At 37.1% G+C, this 18603-nt stretch overlaps 1 protein-coding gene across 2 annotated transcripts in view; it reads right to left on the reverse strand.

The window, feature by feature from the left end:
• Positions 1 to 18603, reverse strand: part of LOC137974851 (G protein-coupled receptor kinase 3-like) — a 32005-nt gene extending 13402 nt beyond the window's left edge. For both annotated transcript variants that reach the window (XM_068821842.1, XM_068821843.1), the window contains exons 1-13: positions 18448 to 18603; positions 18261 to 18337; positions 18011 to 18084; positions 14448 to 14549; positions 13926 to 14000; positions 13079 to 13140; positions 12361 to 12412; positions 5363 to 5454; positions 4636 to 4723; positions 3928 to 4009; positions 2999 to 3051; positions 2166 to 2243; positions 597 to 691 (exon numbers count right to left, since the gene is read on the reverse strand). In XM_068821842.1, coding sequence (XP_068677943.1) covers positions 597 to 691; positions 2166 to 2243; positions 2999 to 3051; positions 3928 to 4009; positions 4636 to 4723; positions 5363 to 5454; positions 12361 to 12412; positions 13079 to 13140; positions 13926 to 14000; positions 14448 to 14549; positions 18011 to 18084; positions 18261 to 18337; positions 18448 to 18560 — 1043 coding nt within the window. In that variant the 5' untranslated portion in view covers positions 18561 to 18603. The remainder of the gene's footprint in view (positions 1 to 596; positions 692 to 2165; positions 2244 to 2998; positions 3052 to 3927; positions 4010 to 4635; positions 4724 to 5362; positions 5455 to 12360; positions 12413 to 13078; positions 13141 to 13925; positions 14001 to 14447; positions 14550 to 18010; positions 18085 to 18260; positions 18338 to 18447) is intronic.

Genomic DNA, 18603 nt, shown 5'->3' on the forward strand with positions numbered 1-18603 from the left:
ACGGACCAATCAGAGGCCGTTTTTCAGCTTAGGGTAAACTCGTGTTTTGTATGGCATTCTTTCGCAGCATGTGATTGACTATGTACAACACAATTAGTCAATGCTGAGCGAGTTAAATAGTGGGAAAACAGCCGTTGAACGATAGTGGTTTTTCGTTACAGCAGATGTTCGTAGGGGAGGAACGCGTGACGAAGCCCTAAGAATGTCTGCGTGGGAGGCCACAAAGCACCAGAACTCGTATCTGGAAAGTAAAAAAATCGATTTCTGCTTGAAGTATTCGCATTCTTTCGAGTATGCCCGAGTTAACATGAATAAATAAATAACTTCATTCCATACAGGGTCCGAGCAATAACCCTATACCAGAAACCCATAAGGGTTGAAACGTGTAACGCGCGTGCACAGCTTCCGAATATTCAGTGCGAACTGATTGGTTGAATGTTTCAGTGCAAAGTACCATATTTGGAAACCCCTCGCTCTTGTTGTTCCAAATATGGTACTTAACAAATTGAATATTCAGAAGCTTGTTTCCCAGAACACAAGGGGCCGTTACACGTTTCAACCCTTATGGGTTTCTGCCTATACGAGATGTCACTTACACGCTGGCGTGGGGCTTTTTCTTAGAAAAGTCACATGCAAGCCCAAGATCTGATATTCTAACGTGACCATTCTCGTCTAGCAGGATATTGGCAGGCTAAAGTAAAAGAAAAAAGTGTAAACCTACACATAGTCTTACAATATTTGAAATGACAACAACGCCGGTCATTTTAGGATAAAACAGTTCTAAAGATTCAATAGCAGGTGTTTTGAGCTTCAAGCAGTCCAGTTTCTTATCGACCATGAGCTAACGCTATTGTGGAACGGTGTCACTTGGTATATCTGAGATTTTCCGCGACGACTGTTTACGTAACAGAGACCACGACTGCAATCTTTATAGAAAATTGAAGCCTGAGACAAACATGAAAAAGTTCTGAAAAAAGAGAACTACAAAATCAGCTGAATTCGCGAGAATAAAAATAACGTCGAAATATAAGAATACATTGGTTCTGATCGTGACCTTCGTTCCCAACACAATAAAATAATTATGGAACGATCAAAAAATAAGAGTTCTCGAGAAGACCAAAATTGTCGCTCGCCTGTGATTCCGACTAAGATATTTTAAACTCGCCATTTCCCGACGGCAATTTCTGTACCCCTTAACCTCTTTAAAACTCATGAATTTAGGCGCTAAAATAGTGCTAATTTTTCCTTCTCTACACGAGAAGGCATGCACTTACTAAATTCTGTTTGTTTCTATTTTTTTGATGAATGCAATAGGCGTTTACCATTCAACGAAATTTTTGGGCGGTAATTCAATTAAACAAGACCTTTTCCGAAAAAAAGTTTTCCAAAAAGATATTAGAAAATCTTATCAGGAATTTCCAATCGAAATTTACGAAAATTCCGTAGAAAGCGCTCAATGTTTCCGAAAACGAGCCCTCCAAGCTGGATTTACTGTGATACAATGTCACATGACCGCTCACTTTCCCGCCTTTCTTTTTGGTTGGGAGCATTCTGGATACGTGCATACGTGCAAAATCAATCGCTCTGGCGTTGTTAAATTTTTTTTATTGAATTGTGCTCAAAAGGAAAGGAAACAGCCGATGCAGAAGTGCCAACACATGGTGCGAAAACGGACAAAGGCAGCAGAAAATGTGAGTAACCATGACCTGTTCATTTTTACTGCAATGCAGGAATGCTTTAATAGTTTGAACTAGTGGTGACGTACACGGCGTACAGTACAACCCTAAAATATACAGCCATATATATTAAATCTGCCAGCTTCCAAGAAAAATCGTTGTTTTTTCCAATTGAAAGTGTTGTTGATTTGGAAAAGCTCACAGTTATTTCATTCACCTTCAAAAGTTACCTAAACGTTTCGCGTGGAATAGAAGTTGAACTGAGAGGAACTCTAGCTTATTAATTTTCGCTACATTATGGCTGTTCGGATCCTGTTGAATATAGATCTTAGCTTATTCGCTTGATCATTTTGTTTTTCCAGTACAGCACAACCAAAAGATTGCGTGTCTAAGTTTCAAAGGAAATTTTCTCTTTATTGTGACATAAACTAAACGGGGAAAACAAATTGTACAATCGAAAAAGGTCGATTTGATCTGTTGATTCCTTACCTTAAGATCTCTATAACAAATTTTTCTGTTGTGCATGTGTTCAAGACCCAAAAGAATTTCTGATGCGTAGAACCTTACCTATAAATATTAAAAGAACTCTCATTTTTATGCCGGAAAAGGTTTATCAAGGATGGTGCCTACTAATTCAAAAGTATTTTTGCCCCGGTTTATGATTATGCAGGAAATGTAATTGAAATCCAAAAAGAAAATTGGGGGTAACCACGCAATTTTCAAGGATAATTGATCAATATTCTTAAAAAGCTTTAAAATACAAAGCAATGTATAGCATTCTTTCTGAAATTGAAGCATAATTATCTCTCAAAAATGCATGGTTTTCCTCAATTTTCTTTTTGGATACCAAGAGTTTCTTCCTAACATCTCCTTTCTCTGCATACAGCTGTAGCTTTAAACCGCACAAAAATATCACTGTATTAGTAAGCATCAACAATAGGAAACCCGAGTATCTCGAGATGCGCAGAACGTATGCGCAATAACATTAACAATAACAATAAACAGTACTCAAAGTACACTATGTTTTCCATGGAAAATAGAACAAAACGTCTGGAAAGGAAGTTCACTACAGATCAAGCCAAATTCTCAATGAAAGGCTTTATAATGACAAGCTGGTAACTTTATATAACTTTCATGAATACATGGAAGTTAAATTTACAAGACAATGTGCAAAAAATAACTTGTACAAGAGTCATCTGTGAGGGTTACAAGTTCTCACACTGTGGATGACCCAAACTTTAGTCACTGAACAAACCAAAATTAATAATGTAAGAAAAATTAACAGTTTAAGAAAATAAAACAAAAAAAAATTAAAAACTCACATCGTCTTCACTGAAGACACCATGTTGCGACAAGTGATAATGCAAATCACCACCTATAAACAGTTCAAAAACTCAAGTTAGGTGCAGGGATATGTCGCCTAACGATATGAATTTTATCCCCGAGTGCTGATAACACCTCTCATGAGTGAGCCCAGTGAACCAGCGAGACGTACATGCACTATCAGCACAAAAAGATAAAATTTGTATCCCAAGCGGGTGTTTTCAAAACGAAGACTTTAAGACCCCAAAAACTCGAAAACAAAGAAATTAAACCAAAACCCTCAATTTGGCTAACCCTAGGTCTAAAAACGAACTTTAGGCCAAGGGTTAGTCAAATTGAGGGTTTTGGGTTACTTTCTTCATTTTCAAGTTTTCGGGGTCTTAGGGTGATCTTCGTTTTCAAGACACCCTCCCCTAGCGGCCATGTAGTGTTTTCTTTATTATGTAGATATTGATGAAATGTCCATGCAAATTAAAAGTTCAGTTTGCTTTATTCATTATCAAAATGGTAAAAAAGTAGTCACAAACCAGTAAAACATGCTTGTTGTGTAACATTAATTAATTAAACAAGATATAAAAGTAAGTTATGAAAAACAAATCATGATAACATCAAACTGTGCAATAAAAATGTTAATGTAGTAGAGAAGTGATAATTTACAGCACAAGAGTATCTTACAATGAAGGGGAAGCTTGTGTTTTATGAGCTAATAGTGTTAGTTACCATGACAACAGGTCTATGTTCTCACATGTTCACTGCACCAGTGATACTATTTTTTCTTAAGAAACAAAATCTTAGTATGTACTTATTCTTTTAGTGATTATTATAAAACTGAATTTTGCATTAAAACAGTACTGTTGATGTGATCGTTGCATAAACAAGGGAAAAAGCATTTAAAAGTTAGATGAATAATTATTGTTGTTTGACCTACCATTCATCAAGTCCAACACAAAACAAAGTTTGTCAGGGGTTTGGAAGGCATAAGTCATGCATACAATAAAAGGACTGTTGACCTAGTAAGAAATAAATATCACTGAATACAAATAAATATTTAACAAAATTATTCACTGAAGGCTTAGTGAATATCAGTGAATAAAACCTGAGAAGAAGTTGAGGTTTTTATTCACTGACATTCACCAAGCCTGAGGTGAAAAATAATTATTGTTTAGTATAATTACATAGGTGATTTTTTGAAAAATATGCATCTTCTTTTGAACAATAAGATTATTAATATCTTTGTCGTTCACCTCCATAAAGCAGCTTGAGGCCATTTTTGAAAAAAAAAAAAACAAAAAAAAAATGCTTAGGTGATTATCACGTAATAATCACCACAACTGCAACCAATCAGTGCAGACAATTTTCAATAATGACACATGTAATTAAACTAAAAATAAATGTGATGACATGATGATGATGATGATGACGATGGCAAGTTCTTATTGAAACAATGATACTGATATGTTGTAAAGGACACCTGAGCACTTGGAATCTGTACAGATGTATGTTAAGTCTCTGAAGTATGCATCATGTATAACAATTAATGTGCCAGCTTTTTATCCCAAGACCCATCTCACTTTTGAAATCTTGTTTTCCCTCTGATTCATTAATCTCATTATTTTGAGAATTCTTCAACACTAACCATGGAGAGCATAATCCTCTCATTCAAAGCCAAGGTTTCCCCCTGTTTCAGCTTGATCCTTTTCTTGTCAAGGCATTTCATAGCATACCTTGAAATTAAAAAAAAAATACTAAAAATTTTGACTTCAAAGGTGCATCCACTAGATGACAAAAAATGTAGCGAATGAAATAATAAACCACAGCTCTATACTGTACAACAACAAAAAGATAAAGTAGCTATAACTTTAAGAATATCTTAGATCCCCAAGCAAAACACATGTAGCACCAAACGGACTGAAGTAAAATCAATCGGCGGGTCTAATTTGCAGGTCGCAGGCCGCAGGTCGTAGGTCGCAGTTCGCGGGTTGCAGGTCATTGTTTCACCAATACAGAAGGTATCCTAAACATTCTTAAAAGCTAACCTAAGGCCTAATTAGGCCTAAACAGAAGGTTTTAGGCCTAAAGGTTAGCTTTTATAAATGTTTAGGATACTTTCTGTATTGGTGAAACAATGACCTGCAACCCGCGACCTGCCACCTGCAGATTAGTCCCGCCGAAAATCAATGTTTCTTTGCAAAAATGAGTAGACCTATCAAGTCGATTAACATGTAGGTACTTATCACTGCCAGAGTCACTAAGAAATCCCAAAATGTTTTCATTTTATCACTAGCAAACACATCCTGAACCATGAAAAAGATAACAGAGCAATCCCTTCTGTAAATACTGGTACATTGTTTAACAAAGCTTACATTTTTCCAGTGTCAGCTTTTCTGCAACCATAAACTTCTCCAAATCCTCCTCTACCAATAATTCTATGTACACTAAAATCATTCATGGTTAGCTGCAAAAAGGGAAAAGATTATTTCAGTTAAATAGAATCCCAGTAGATACCACTAAAGGTTTTACAATACAGAAGTTAACTTATTATCTCAAGGCACTCAACGTTTAGGCAAAATGCAATCAAAAGGTGTTGGATGATGCTAAATTATTAGGTCAGGAGACTCATGCAGGAGTCTGTTCACTCACAAGGATGTCAGTGTTGATAGAAACCTATAATTATAAGGTGTGCATAATTCTTTGCATTATACAGTAATTAAAAAATATAATTATTCCACAGCTCCAGAAAATGGGCTCCATATCACAATCATCTATTTCAAGCGTTTACAGATTCATTCTCCTAATATTTGTCTGTTGTTGGACCACTTATATCACTATTATTGGATGGACAGGTTGCTTTGTTGAATGATGGCTTGAATAATGTGAGGCCAATCAAAAATGATTAAATATTTTGATTGACTTTTTACCTTCACAATTATTTTTAAATATCATCTGACCAGCTAAGGCTACAGGAGGTCACACCTGCAAACCTGAGAGCACTGTTCTGAAGCTGATCAACCAATGCATTGTTAGCACTCGAAAGCTATTATCTGCTAGGAGTCGACCCATTTTAAATGGATTTTTTCCCATGCGTTCAGCTGAGGACAACTTGTTGAGTTCCTTTCTTTTCAGCTTCGAAACACAGCAGAACAGCAGGGAGCAAGTAATATTTTTCGGAGGGAAAAATCTCGATAGCAATATTTGCATGTTTGCATGTAAATATTTGAGCAACGTGGGGCTTGAGAAGGATCCAGATAGGCGAAGTTTGATCTTGGATCCCTGCCTCTAGAGAGAAGTGAAATAGTGACCAGGCCAGCGGTTGTGGCCTGTTTGAACAGCTACTGGCTCTTCAGGCTGGAGAAAGCGGCGGGTCCTTCGTCAAAACTGGCTTGTTCTTTAAGTATGAGGAGATCGTTTTGGGACTCTCGGCCTTTATGCTGTATCGTTTGTTATCGATCATCATGAGACAGTAGACAAAAGACAGAATCAAGCGGATTTTGGCAATTAATTAATCGTCCTGGATCGCGGAGTGATCAGTGGCTTCAAAGGTTGTGAGTTTCCAGCCTTGTCTTCTTTTAATGAAGGATTGGAGCAAATTTCAAAACTAGCCCAGAATGCCTCAAATCAACAAAAGGACACAAGGTGAAGTAAGAGTAAGTTTATTTTATTTATTTTCCTTGCTATAAACTAGGATTAGCCAATTTTTTTCTGCATTTCATGTTTCTCACATAAACCCTACAAACCATTACGTTAACTGAGCATTCAAATTATGTGTTTGGGTCGCCTGTGAGGAGGGCTTTTCAAAGCCTGACAGCGATGTCCCATTGACTGCTGAGCATATAGGTCACTGCTGGTAACAGTTGAGAAATGATTTTTTTCAAATGTTTTTTCATCTGCCTTGTCTCGACAAAGTGACACTGTTTATGATCCGTTTAGCACTCTGTTATCCCATGGTCCACTTTGCAACTTTCCTTGACTAACACCATCATTGTGAAACCAACCAATAATTATTTATGTCACGTTTATTAGCAAAATTTAGTGACAGAGATGACATTAGTATCATTGTTATATTATCATCATCGTCATTACTATTACAATAACAGGAACAACAACAATAACTAAAATACTCACAAAGCAATTATTGAACAAAAAATAAAGACAGGGTTTTCAATATGAACTTGAGTAGGCAGCAACACCTGAGGAGTAGCAGGAGAATGGGTGCCTTTTTTAGGGCTGAAGGCACAAGCTTTTAGGGGGGTCTACAGGCATCCTCCCCTAGAGAAATTTTGAAATTTGGGCATCTTAGAATGCAATTCTGGCATTCTGGAGCATGAATTAGGGTATTTGCCCAGGTTTATGATTATGTGGAAATTGTGGATCGTAACAAGTGCTATTGAAATTGAAAAAGAAAATTGAGGGTAACCACACATTTTTCAAAGATAATTCATGAACAATATTTGTAAAAAGCTTTAGAAATACATGTACCAAGACATGTGTTGTGTTCTTTCTCAAATTTGAAGCTTAATTATCTCTGAAAAATGCATCGGTACCACCAATTTTCTTTCTGGATACCAGGGCTTGAAATTGCAACTCAATGCAACCAAAAATTGAGTGCCGGCGACTAGATTTTCAGCACTCAGGTCGCCAGCTGGTGAATCACGTTTTGTCTGATAAACCAGGATAACAAGTAGACAACTGTTGCATATGAATCTCTATGAGATGAAATCGTTTGGAAGTGGTAGCTAGAACACGATTCACCTTTCTTTCCGCATTAAAATAATGTACAAAATACTACAAGATAATTGGTTTCTCACATTGTTAATTAATAGTACTTTGCATTTACTAGGCATCATAATATTATTGTTTCAGCAGCTTCATGGGATCGTGAGCACACTTGAACACTGTATGCTTCTTGCCAGTTATGTGAATTTTGTGCCCAGAAGACGAAGATTCAGCAAGAAGGTTAATTGAAAATTCAAATGCATCGTCATTTGTGAATGCTGAAATCGTAGATTTAGCCAAATTACCAAGGGACCTCCTCGAAACAAGCTTGATATTGATAATAATATATTGATAATGAACCTAGACATCGCATAAAGTCCCCCTCTGCCCAAGGTGATTAATAAATGGAGATAAATATCGGTAGAAAAGTACGTTAAGAAACCAAGTTCCTCTGATTCTAGAAGCTACTGAAACCGTATATGAGCTGCTCCTTTTGTTTTATCTCAGTCGGGGACTGGTACAAGCATTGTGGTTGTGTGGGGGCCTAGGCTAAGCAATATCGTAGTATTGCGTTTATTTGCGATAAAGGTAAGTTGCTTGCCACACACAAGCTGTACGAGAATAAAGAACTACGTTTTGAAGAGGTGAAAAGCAAGGATATAGGACCCATGTTTGCCGTGCTGTGGAATAAGGACTGTGCTTCGCTCCATTTCAAATAAGCTTCATGAACACCATCACCAAACTAAGCCGAAAACAACAATGGCTTTAGAGATCTTTCTTGCGCTGTTTTTTTTTTTTTTTCGGCTATTTAACAATTATGACTTTCCTTGCATGCAAAGTTGGCAACCAAAATTTCTGATCTGGCGACCAAATTTTCCCCATTAGTCGCCAGCTGGCACCTGAGCAAAAGAGTTAATTTCAAGCCCTGGATACCAATAGTACTTACTAAGAACTACGTTCTCCGCATAATTTTAAACCGCACAAAATATCCCAGTGTTGGTAAGGATCACCGATAGGAAATCCGAGTATCTCGAGATGGGCAGAACATATGCACAATAGCAATAGTAGGCACTGTCCTTAATTCAGGGAGAGTACATGAATACTCTAAAATTTTTTGGAAATTCAATTGACAGTTTGGGTTTTGAACACATCCTAAAATAGCCTGGCATAGCCCCTTTCATTATGGCTCCTTTGCACTCTATACAGCTGCATGAAATGTATTTCATCTGTCCTGTCCAAAAATGTTGTCTTGTCACACTTCAAATGTCATTAGCAAATCAGGCAGCTTACACTACTACTGGATTGCTGGACCACTGCCTCAAAATGCATTTACTCAATCTTTGATCACTGTCTTTGACATGGACAGGGAAATAGAAATCACCGCCGAAATTACTCAGAAGTCAGGCTTCTCTTTTGTTTTTCTTCAACAAAACTTTGCAGATCCAGACTCATGTTCTGTGCCATTGTTTCTCATGTTATTTGTAAAATTTAGGGTAATTTCTAAGGAAAAATAGCCAGAGAGTTCACATGCAATAGCCCGCAAATTTCACTGGCTACCATCTCTTATTGAAAACCCCGTAAAGACAAAAGGATATAACTACAAAGGTGTTGCAAACTACTCTAACTATCCCAACTAAAAAATTGATGTTCTAAAAATACTGTTTATTCTAATGTACAATATCAACAAGAATACATCTATGTAAAAATGATAAAAAAGTTATAGACAAAAAGGGAAATGTGTCCCATACATTTCATGTAATATCTTAGATCTTAATGACTATGAATTAATGAATTATGATTTTTGAAAAGAACTTTTTAGGATTACCCTTCCACAACAAATCCCATGATGCAACACCCCTTACTCCCTCTGTTTGGCATATAATTTGCCTATGAAAGCATTTCTCTCCTAGCTTTCTAAGAATTTGCATCCTTTCTGTTCTTGACTTCCTTGTGTTATGGTGCTTAGGCAGGCCTTTATTTTGTTAATGCCATTAGAAGTGGTTCACTGCTATTCTGGACATAACAAGCCAAACCAAATTCCTCCAACTGTACATAGTCATCCAACCCAAACAGTCCACCTCTAAATACTGTTGAATGTCCGATGTTATACATTCAGGTGATACACATCTTCACAGGGGTGGAGCAATCCACAGATGGACAGCAGCTCCCTCTTCTTTTGCTCTTACTATGTTCTGAAATTCCATCTAGTTCCAATAATTATTATTGAACACTACATCTTCCTACCATGCAACTTTTTCTTTGATTTTGTATTGGCCTGATCTCATGCAGTAAATCAACCTACTCAAGAATCAATCCTTGAGTACATGTACATAAAAGTAAAGTAAAGCAACCATATTTAATGTTGATAACTCGTAACAGTAACTTTAACTACTGACAAACCTGAGGTTGACGGTGCGCTAATTTTACTCCCCCCTCTCCATCAGTGCTCTGTTTTACGGGTATTTAAAGCTACTTAGCTACAAGGAAAGGAAGGAGTCGAAACAAGGACGCCAGATCTGGGAATCAAACTCAGGACCTCTTGCACCAAGGCCGCACACTAACTGACTGTGCCATCCTCGTACTTCCAGTGAATCTTTTTCTGTAAGTATAATTCCTCCAAATGTGGCAATTTCCCCATTCTTCATAATAAGCACATCGCACTTATTCAAGCCAAATTCCATAACGATGACTTGAAACACAGCCTGTGTTTATCAGGGAGTCAATCTCACAGTCATCCTTCCCAAACAGCTTAAGATCATTGATAACTGTAAATGGTTATATATGTATGTTCAATCCAGGCTGCAGTCTGCTGGTATCCCAGGTACGTTCTCAGGACAGAGCTTCTGAATTGGGGCGGCAACTTCAGCAAATCAAGCAGGTGTCCCTGACCAGTTAATCAAGATGCTTGGGCAGTGGTCCACAGATGCCTATCAGCTCTATATCAGGACACATGTGGTGTCCCATGTTAGTGAGTGTGGTCGCAGCTTTACTGGTATGTGTGCTGCTTAGTGAAGCAGCTGCCGGTGAAGGAGTGTTGGTGCCTCAGGTTTGGTGATCTCAGGGCTCTGGATTCCAAGCCATGAGTCCCTTTGTCTCCAGCAGCTTTGCTTAGTCCAGAGGTCCTTTGGCTTGGCGTGGGGGCTCATGGTTGGGTAATGTGGGGATTGCTGGCTAGCCTCCAGTGGAAGCCCCTGGATACATCCCGGGTACCCAATCTCCATTTCGCGACGCAGTTGTTAACTTATTGATTCACTGTTATCTCCAAAGTTGTATTTCCTTTTTGCTTTCTGCAGTATTAATGACTATGGTATGAGACAGGTCAACAGCTGAGTGCTGATAAGCCATGACGCTGAAGGGCTGTATGCTCCAACATATCCCGATTTCTCCCAATACTTGTGCCATTGCAGTTAACACCATTTTCTACGACAATTTCTTGTGCATGTACCAACTAGTGAACATTGCGAGCTATTCCAGCATAAGTACCGTAAAAACCCGCAGATAAGAAATAATTGGGGTGCGGCTTATCTGTGGGAACATTTGAAAAAGGTGTTGTGAATTTCAATGCCAACTTCCGTATGTAAATGAATATTACACAAACCTACAAGGGAGTACTTGTCATTGCTTTTGTAAGTTTGTTGGCTCTTAAAAGAGCCGTTGTTCATGTAAGAGTAATATTACAGCGCTTACAGGCGTCTCTCCTAAAAGCATTAAACCATCTTCGTTAACAGATCCTTTAAGCCACAGTGTATGATCGCTTTTCTCCAACAGGAAAACGTCTCACTGCACGGAATTTCCATTCCCCCGTAAACCTGTTTGCAGCATTGACGACCGCCTGTAACTTCAACAGTAATCGATCCTCCACGAGCAAGAAAATACCATGCTATTCTCGAGTATTTGTGTGGTAGATGGCCCACTGTTTCTTCGCCGTTTAGCACTTTGATAGCAAATTTGTCAAACAAACACCAGTAGTCTTGTGTCAACTACTGGCGAACAAAATAAAGACCCTGTTACACTCGGCAATGTTTCATGCAGCTTATCGCTTTGTGTAACTCTTAAAACATCACGCTACTTTTGGTGTCCAGTTTTCCATTTTCGCGTCCGATCTAATGCTTGGTTACTAAGCTTTGAATATTCCGTTCACGTTCTTGTTGCGATGCAAAAATCTACGGAAACACTGTGTTGAATGAAGAAATTCCTTTCGACAAATACCAGAAAAAGATCAATGATACATGTAGGTCAAAGTTGGTAGAAACAATGTTCATTATATGTTAAAGTGCTAAAATTGTGAGTAAGACGTTTCAATGGTAATAGCGAGTTTACGTTCGATGAACAGTGGATGATAAAGAAAACTTCTCAAGACTTGACTTTGGATTTTGATTTCTTGCAAAAAAAAGCTTTTTTCCCAAAATTTGAGCTGCCAAATTCAGGGTGTGGCTTATCTGCGGGTGCGGCTTATCTGCAGGTTTTTTCGGTAATTCAAGCACCAATGAATTGAGAACTCATGAAACCATTCAGGTTTTGGTTTCTTCATGTTAATTAAGGTAATTATATATTATCATACCAATCAATAGCTTCAACATTAGCTGTAGACATGTTATGGGTTTCTTATCACTACTATTATTGTTATTTAATTAATTTGACAACTTACATTAATGTTGAGTTCCACATTTTTCCACTGGCAAAACCTGACATATCTATCACTGCAAAGAAATAGTAAAAATGTACCATGAACATTAAAGAACTGGTGTTTTTTACCATTCGCTTGAAATTGTAACATGTTACAGTGTACCAACGAACTGAAACTACGTGGGGTCCAGTGATATGAACTATCCTAAAAAAGCAGGCAACACAATAATAAATATTTTTTTGAAGGGCTAAATGTAAACCCAAAGTATTAAGAGGCTTTTTTGCACATTTAGAATAATTTTTTCCACTAGCTGGCAGCCAAAACCGGTGCCATACTTTGCATAAAATTGATGGTTATGTGGCAAACAACGAAGAGATAAGAAATTCAATTGTTTTCTATTTTTACCTTGTACCTTTCAGTCTTTGGCTACACTGAACTTGCAAAATTTCATTGCAGAAGTTGTATTCAGGTACCATTCACTACTTGAAATGTGTCCTTACTTAATTAAAAAAGTAGCTCAAAATGTGATGAAAAGAGCCCTTCAATGAAGCACCAAACTGCTGAAAACAACTTTAAAAAAATGTGTAGCTCAATGCCTGACCAAGACAACGAAGCACTTTACGATAATAATTTTAATTTTTTTGCTTGAATCTTGCACCAACCCTGCACCCTGGACAAACAAAGGCTAACAAAAGCATTAGACAAAATGCATACAGAAACTGATCAGCACAAGACTCACCTTTTCAAAAATTTTTGGAATATTGAGCCTCTCAGACTATCTCTGATTTCCAACTTATATGGCTACAAGAGTAAATAATTTGTCATAATTTTTAATTTATTATTGCATGAAAAACTGTGATGCAAACAATATTGGCCATCGGGAATTAATTGATACGCGTGCCAAAATCTACATGTTGCAGGTCATTTTGTTCCTTAGGTAAATTTGCAACCAAACTAGGTCAACTTGTTTCAACTTAGGTCAGTTTGGGGTAAGTACACAACAGAGGTTGCAGGTCATTGATTTACGAATACAGAAACCCTAACCCTACAAATGCTAACATTAAATGAATGAAGGGGGTAGTTTCTAAAGAAACTGTGGTGCTACGTCGGTGGGGAAGTAGTATACAAAAATTTGGTTTTATCAACGGAGTTGATTATTAATGTTAATTGACCACCATACAGAGATTCTAAAAGCTGACATTTTGAGCATTAGCCCTGGCCTTTGTCAGAGTGAATCCAAATTCGCTCTGAAGAAGGGCTAACGCTCGAAACGTCAGCTGAAGAAAACGCGCCATTTCATTCGCAATATGAAAGTTCGTAAGCAGTTTCCACACATTTTTCAGCAATGAGCCGATTAGTATTTATCAAGAAATCACCAAAGAAAGCCTTGCATCTTTCAAATCAAGTATTTTGCACCCTTTGAAAATCAAGTCAAAAATGTTAAATATAGAGTAGGTGAGAATAGACTCACACATCTCATTATATTATATCAAGATCCATCACCTGACAGTTTTGCCCAACTACTATACTTTACAGGGGAGCAGGTGTTAAAAAAATTATCAGAATGAACATGTGGTATATTTTACCTCAAACAATGTAGAGGTTAGTTCTTTTGATCTTATTGCCTCTCGCACTTGCGTCTCAGCTTGAGCAGAGAAGGACTGAAATAAATAATAATCTTCAGAATGGTTACATAGGCTCAGTGTTAACCCTAATTATAGGAGATCACAATGTATTATTTCCCTATTCTCAGAGGGATAGCAAATGCTAGATTAAAGTATGTTATGTTCAAGTACAATAGGACACCACTTTCTACGTGTAAATTAAATTCAGCCTCCTTCTTTGTGACAAGTGATTGAACAAAGTCTTTCAAATGTAAAACAGACTATCCACCAAATGCAATGTCCCAGGTACATGAAATGGAAATCTCATAACAGTCATAACAGGCCCACTAGAAATCAATACAGGTGTGTACATACATATGCATATACATGTACATATTCCTTAATCTGTTTCTGACCCAATTTAAGAGCCACCTCTTTTCTGCTTTAAGTAAGACTGAAGAGGGAATCAGAAATGGCGTCATCAGCTTTTGATAAAGCACTTACATGTGAACGAGCTAAAAGCTCAGTCATAATGTGATTGTCATAAATTTCCTTTGCCATCACCAATCGTTCATCTGCAAACTGAAGTTTCTCATACTCTTTGATCTGTACAGGTTAGAATGTATAATATTATTTGTGAATGCCTGGTTAGAAACAAGGACATGATATGCAGCAGCAACTTTACAATAAAATACAGTAAAACAGCCCTCTCAAAATATTTTTGGGGAGCAGATCATAACGAATTAGTGGAGACAGTTTGGTGCTACAGGCACCCAAGTGAGTGCCCAAAGGATGCAGGCTTCTAGGGGGGTCTGGGGGCATGCTCCCCTAGGGAATTTTTTAAATTTAGACACTCACCAGATGCAGTTTAGTGCAATCTGGGGGATTTAAAGAGAAGAAATTTCACAAATGGAATTGACACTTGCATGGAGTCTGATAAGAAATACTGGAATGTTAGTTAAATAAACACTTCATGTGCGCGACACAAAAAATTATTGGGGATGCGAATTTGTATGTCAAACAAGCTTTTTTCAAGCTTTTATAATATCTCCAGTGACTTTACGTTCAAGCTAAAAATGTGCTGTATCTCACATTTTCTGAATGGAAGGAGACGGTCAAGCGTTCTGAGGAGGCGGCTCATTGAGCCGTCGACCGGCCAGTTTTGAGAAGGATGAGTAAAAGAAATGATATACAGACTGAATCATATACATTACAACAATATCCACTTCACATGTGTGTATACATATACACATGTACTTCGTCTGGAGCATCATGCTTAGTTTGCAAAATGAATTGTGCAAACCTAAAATCTAGCACTGGTCCCCAATCATACTCAAAACAATCAAAGTCAGAGTAAAAGCTTTCAAGTGTCAGCATTTGGGGGATTTGATCCTCTATTTATTTTCTTTTTTTTTTTTTTTCACTAAGAGAAAGGACTGAAGAGTTGGATATAAATCTGAATTCAAATGCAGTAGGGCTGCATGTACCATTTGCACGTCCTTTCCTTTCCATTATACTGTTACAGTAATATTAGTACTTTATAAAGATGTTTCTTAATTCTAGCGTTTGATTTGTATGTCACATGTTTAGCAGACACTTCTTAAAAAAATGCAGCCCACAAAAATTATTATATCTTCTAAAGAAAATATTATATGATTCAGTTTCAATACAAATCTCTCTACCAGCATACATGTATTATCCCCTATCTTTATTGGTTTTTCATTCCTTATGGAGAATCATACTAATGAGTAGCTTGCTTAACAGCCCAACCCTTTCTTCATTATTCTTCTAACAGATTTGAGTTTCCATCACTATAAATATTACACATTAGTTGTCAGCTTGACAAGATCATCAGCTCCGTCTAAAATGAGTCACACAAGCTGTGTTTCAGTCACAGATAGCTTTAAGCGGAAGAGACAACACCAAGTCAATAACAAAACATTTTGTTTCTTGTGTAATACTGTATCTGTACTTTAGAAGTAATTTTACAAGGAATACAAGACCGCAAAAAATTGCTTATTTTTTTTAAAAACTTAAGAACTGGATTAGAAATTTAAATGAACAAATGAATAATTATTATATGTGAAGTAGTGGCTGGAGTTCGCATTTGTACACATGTCTGCAAATTTTAATAAATTTTCTTTCCCTAAAATCTGGCTAACACAAGCCAACATAACATTCACGTGTTTTACAAAAATCCACCAAAACACAAACCAAACCGTTAATGTGCACTATGAAAAAAAAAATTCAAGCACTTGCAATTTATGCTAAGTAAACTTGATAGAATCCTTACTGATCTCCATCGAAAAACAATATTTGGAAGAAAACTGAGTCTATTTTTATTATCTCAAAAATATGAACAAACCAAACCAAAAAGAAAACATAAATGTGAGATAACGTAGAAGGCTTCCTCTATTGAGCATGGCAAATGTTTTTATTACACACAAACCTTGCATCTTTTTATTATACAAAAGCACAAGGATGTTCTTGGTTAACTTTAGACTAAACAATCACATTTAACAAATTACCCTACAACATAAATCTGTCTGATAAAATTTGATCACAAGTATTAATTTCCTCAAAAACAGAAGTCCCTGACTTATTGGAAATGAATTCATGCCACCATTAGCATTCTATATGCAAAAAAAAAAATAATTATCATATGAATCCGCTTAAAGCAAGGAGTTTGTTAGGTACGTTCATTAATTATTTACCATTAAAGACTTGACTTTGCAAAAAACAACATTTTCCTCGAGAAGTGTGAATAAATCGACTTCAGTATACCCAAACACATAGGCATACCGCAAGTCGGGGTGATAGATAAAATCATAATTTTTTCAAACTTTTTTTTTTTCAAGATCTTCACCACTTTTTTTAAGTGAAACCACAGCAAACTCCATGGGAAATTCAAATGAAAACAACTTTTTATGGTTTTCATCGTACGTGGCTTTGTTTTGCTTATTTTTTTCTGACAAGCTGGGACGGTTTGTCGACCAGCGAAAAAATAAAATAAGATGAAATAACGCGCCTTTGCGGTTTCGAAGGGGAAAAAATGTACAGTTGATTTCCAAGGGATTTAGAGTTCACTAGTAAGAGCGCTACAGCGTACGACAATGAACGTACTAAATTTATATGCTGTGAGCGCTAAAATTCTTTCAAAGCACACCGACCTTCCTCTAACTAAGCTTGTTTAAAAACTGTTCCCGTACGTCATATTTCAATATGCAATAACTGAACGGACTGGGTGTCAATTTCAACGGTGCTTGTTCAAAACTTCGAAAAAAAAAACAATGGATATTTCAATCGATTTTAGTGAAATTTCTCCACCGGTAAAAATCACAAATCGAAAAGATAACGCCCCATTACTTATTTTATAACTTAACAGATTCTACAATTTATTATTCGCACGATAATCCTACCGATGATTGGTATAGCGCGAAATGACATTGTATATAAACTTCGGGTACGTTTAGCCGAAAATACTAAACTTCCTACTCTCCCAGGACTACATTGCAGACTACATTGCAGGACAGAGAATCTTTTCATTTGAAAACAATTGATAGGAAGTTGGTTGATTGTGTAGTTTGCGGTCTTTAACGTGTCCATCACTAATATACTTGTGCCTGTACCACACCAATCTACACTACCTTGCCATCTTCTCTTCGAATTCGTTGATCGCTACACAAATAGTACAAAATCACCTCCAATGTACATTTCCAAGGGGAAAGATAAAGCTACTTTTATCAGACAACCGAGAAAGAAGGAAGTCGATAATCAGGCTATAAATTACAACTCGTTCAAAGTTTATCCTGGATTTGTGAATTGTAGCAATAAGTTGTGTTATTGGCATTAATTTGAACCCAGCCCCAGCCAAGCTATTTGAGGAAATTCTCTGACGACTAGCGATCATATTCTTCCTGCTACTCTTCGTGTTGGGCTTGCACAATTCGAATCCAGCCATTATTATTATATTACACTCAAACGAAGACTGCTTGCTGCATGAAGTTGCGAATACATAAAGGTAAATAAATAAATTAATGTATAAATATAAAGGCTCGTTCACTCACCTTTTCGTAAAATGCCAGCTGAGGAACTGGTTCGTCGCATTGTGTTTCGCAAAAGTCTTTAAAAACTAGGTAACCTTGAAAATAAAGCAAACGATTACACCCATCAGGTATTGTTTCCTAGGTCATTTAAAACCAAAGACTCCAATGCTTGTCTTGTGGAAATAAAGACTACGGTCCCTCGAGCAAGAAACCGTATTCATACGCAACTACAGCTGAACAATGCATTATCGTTTGGAAACAAATCACTCACCTATCGTTTGATCGAATATTTTGTCGAATTGTACCTCTCCTCTTTCGCTTAAATACTTGTGCATGACATGATAAACACTGGGAATGAAAAAGCAACAAAGCTCTCGATGGAACAAAGCTAAAACCTTTGGTTAACAAAACTCAATCCAGGGCACATAAATTAGAACGGATCGCGCTGATCTACGTACGATGGATCAGGCAAGATTATCTTCTTGCTTGCTCGAGCTGCTGGCGTGGATTTCGATTTTTCCATCGCCATTAGATAGGAAACATCAGCCAAAACCGCCTCTAGGTCCGCCATCTTGGCTTGGCAGCTTGGTTTATGTTGCAAATTTCGTCTCGGC

Source organism: Montipora foliosa, chromosome 11 (genome assembly GCF_036669935.1).
Source record: "Montipora foliosa isolate CH-2021 chromosome 11, ASM3666993v2, whole genome shotgun sequence".
Lineage (NCBI taxonomy): Eukaryota > Metazoa > Cnidaria > Anthozoa > Scleractinia > Acroporidae > Montipora > Montipora foliosa.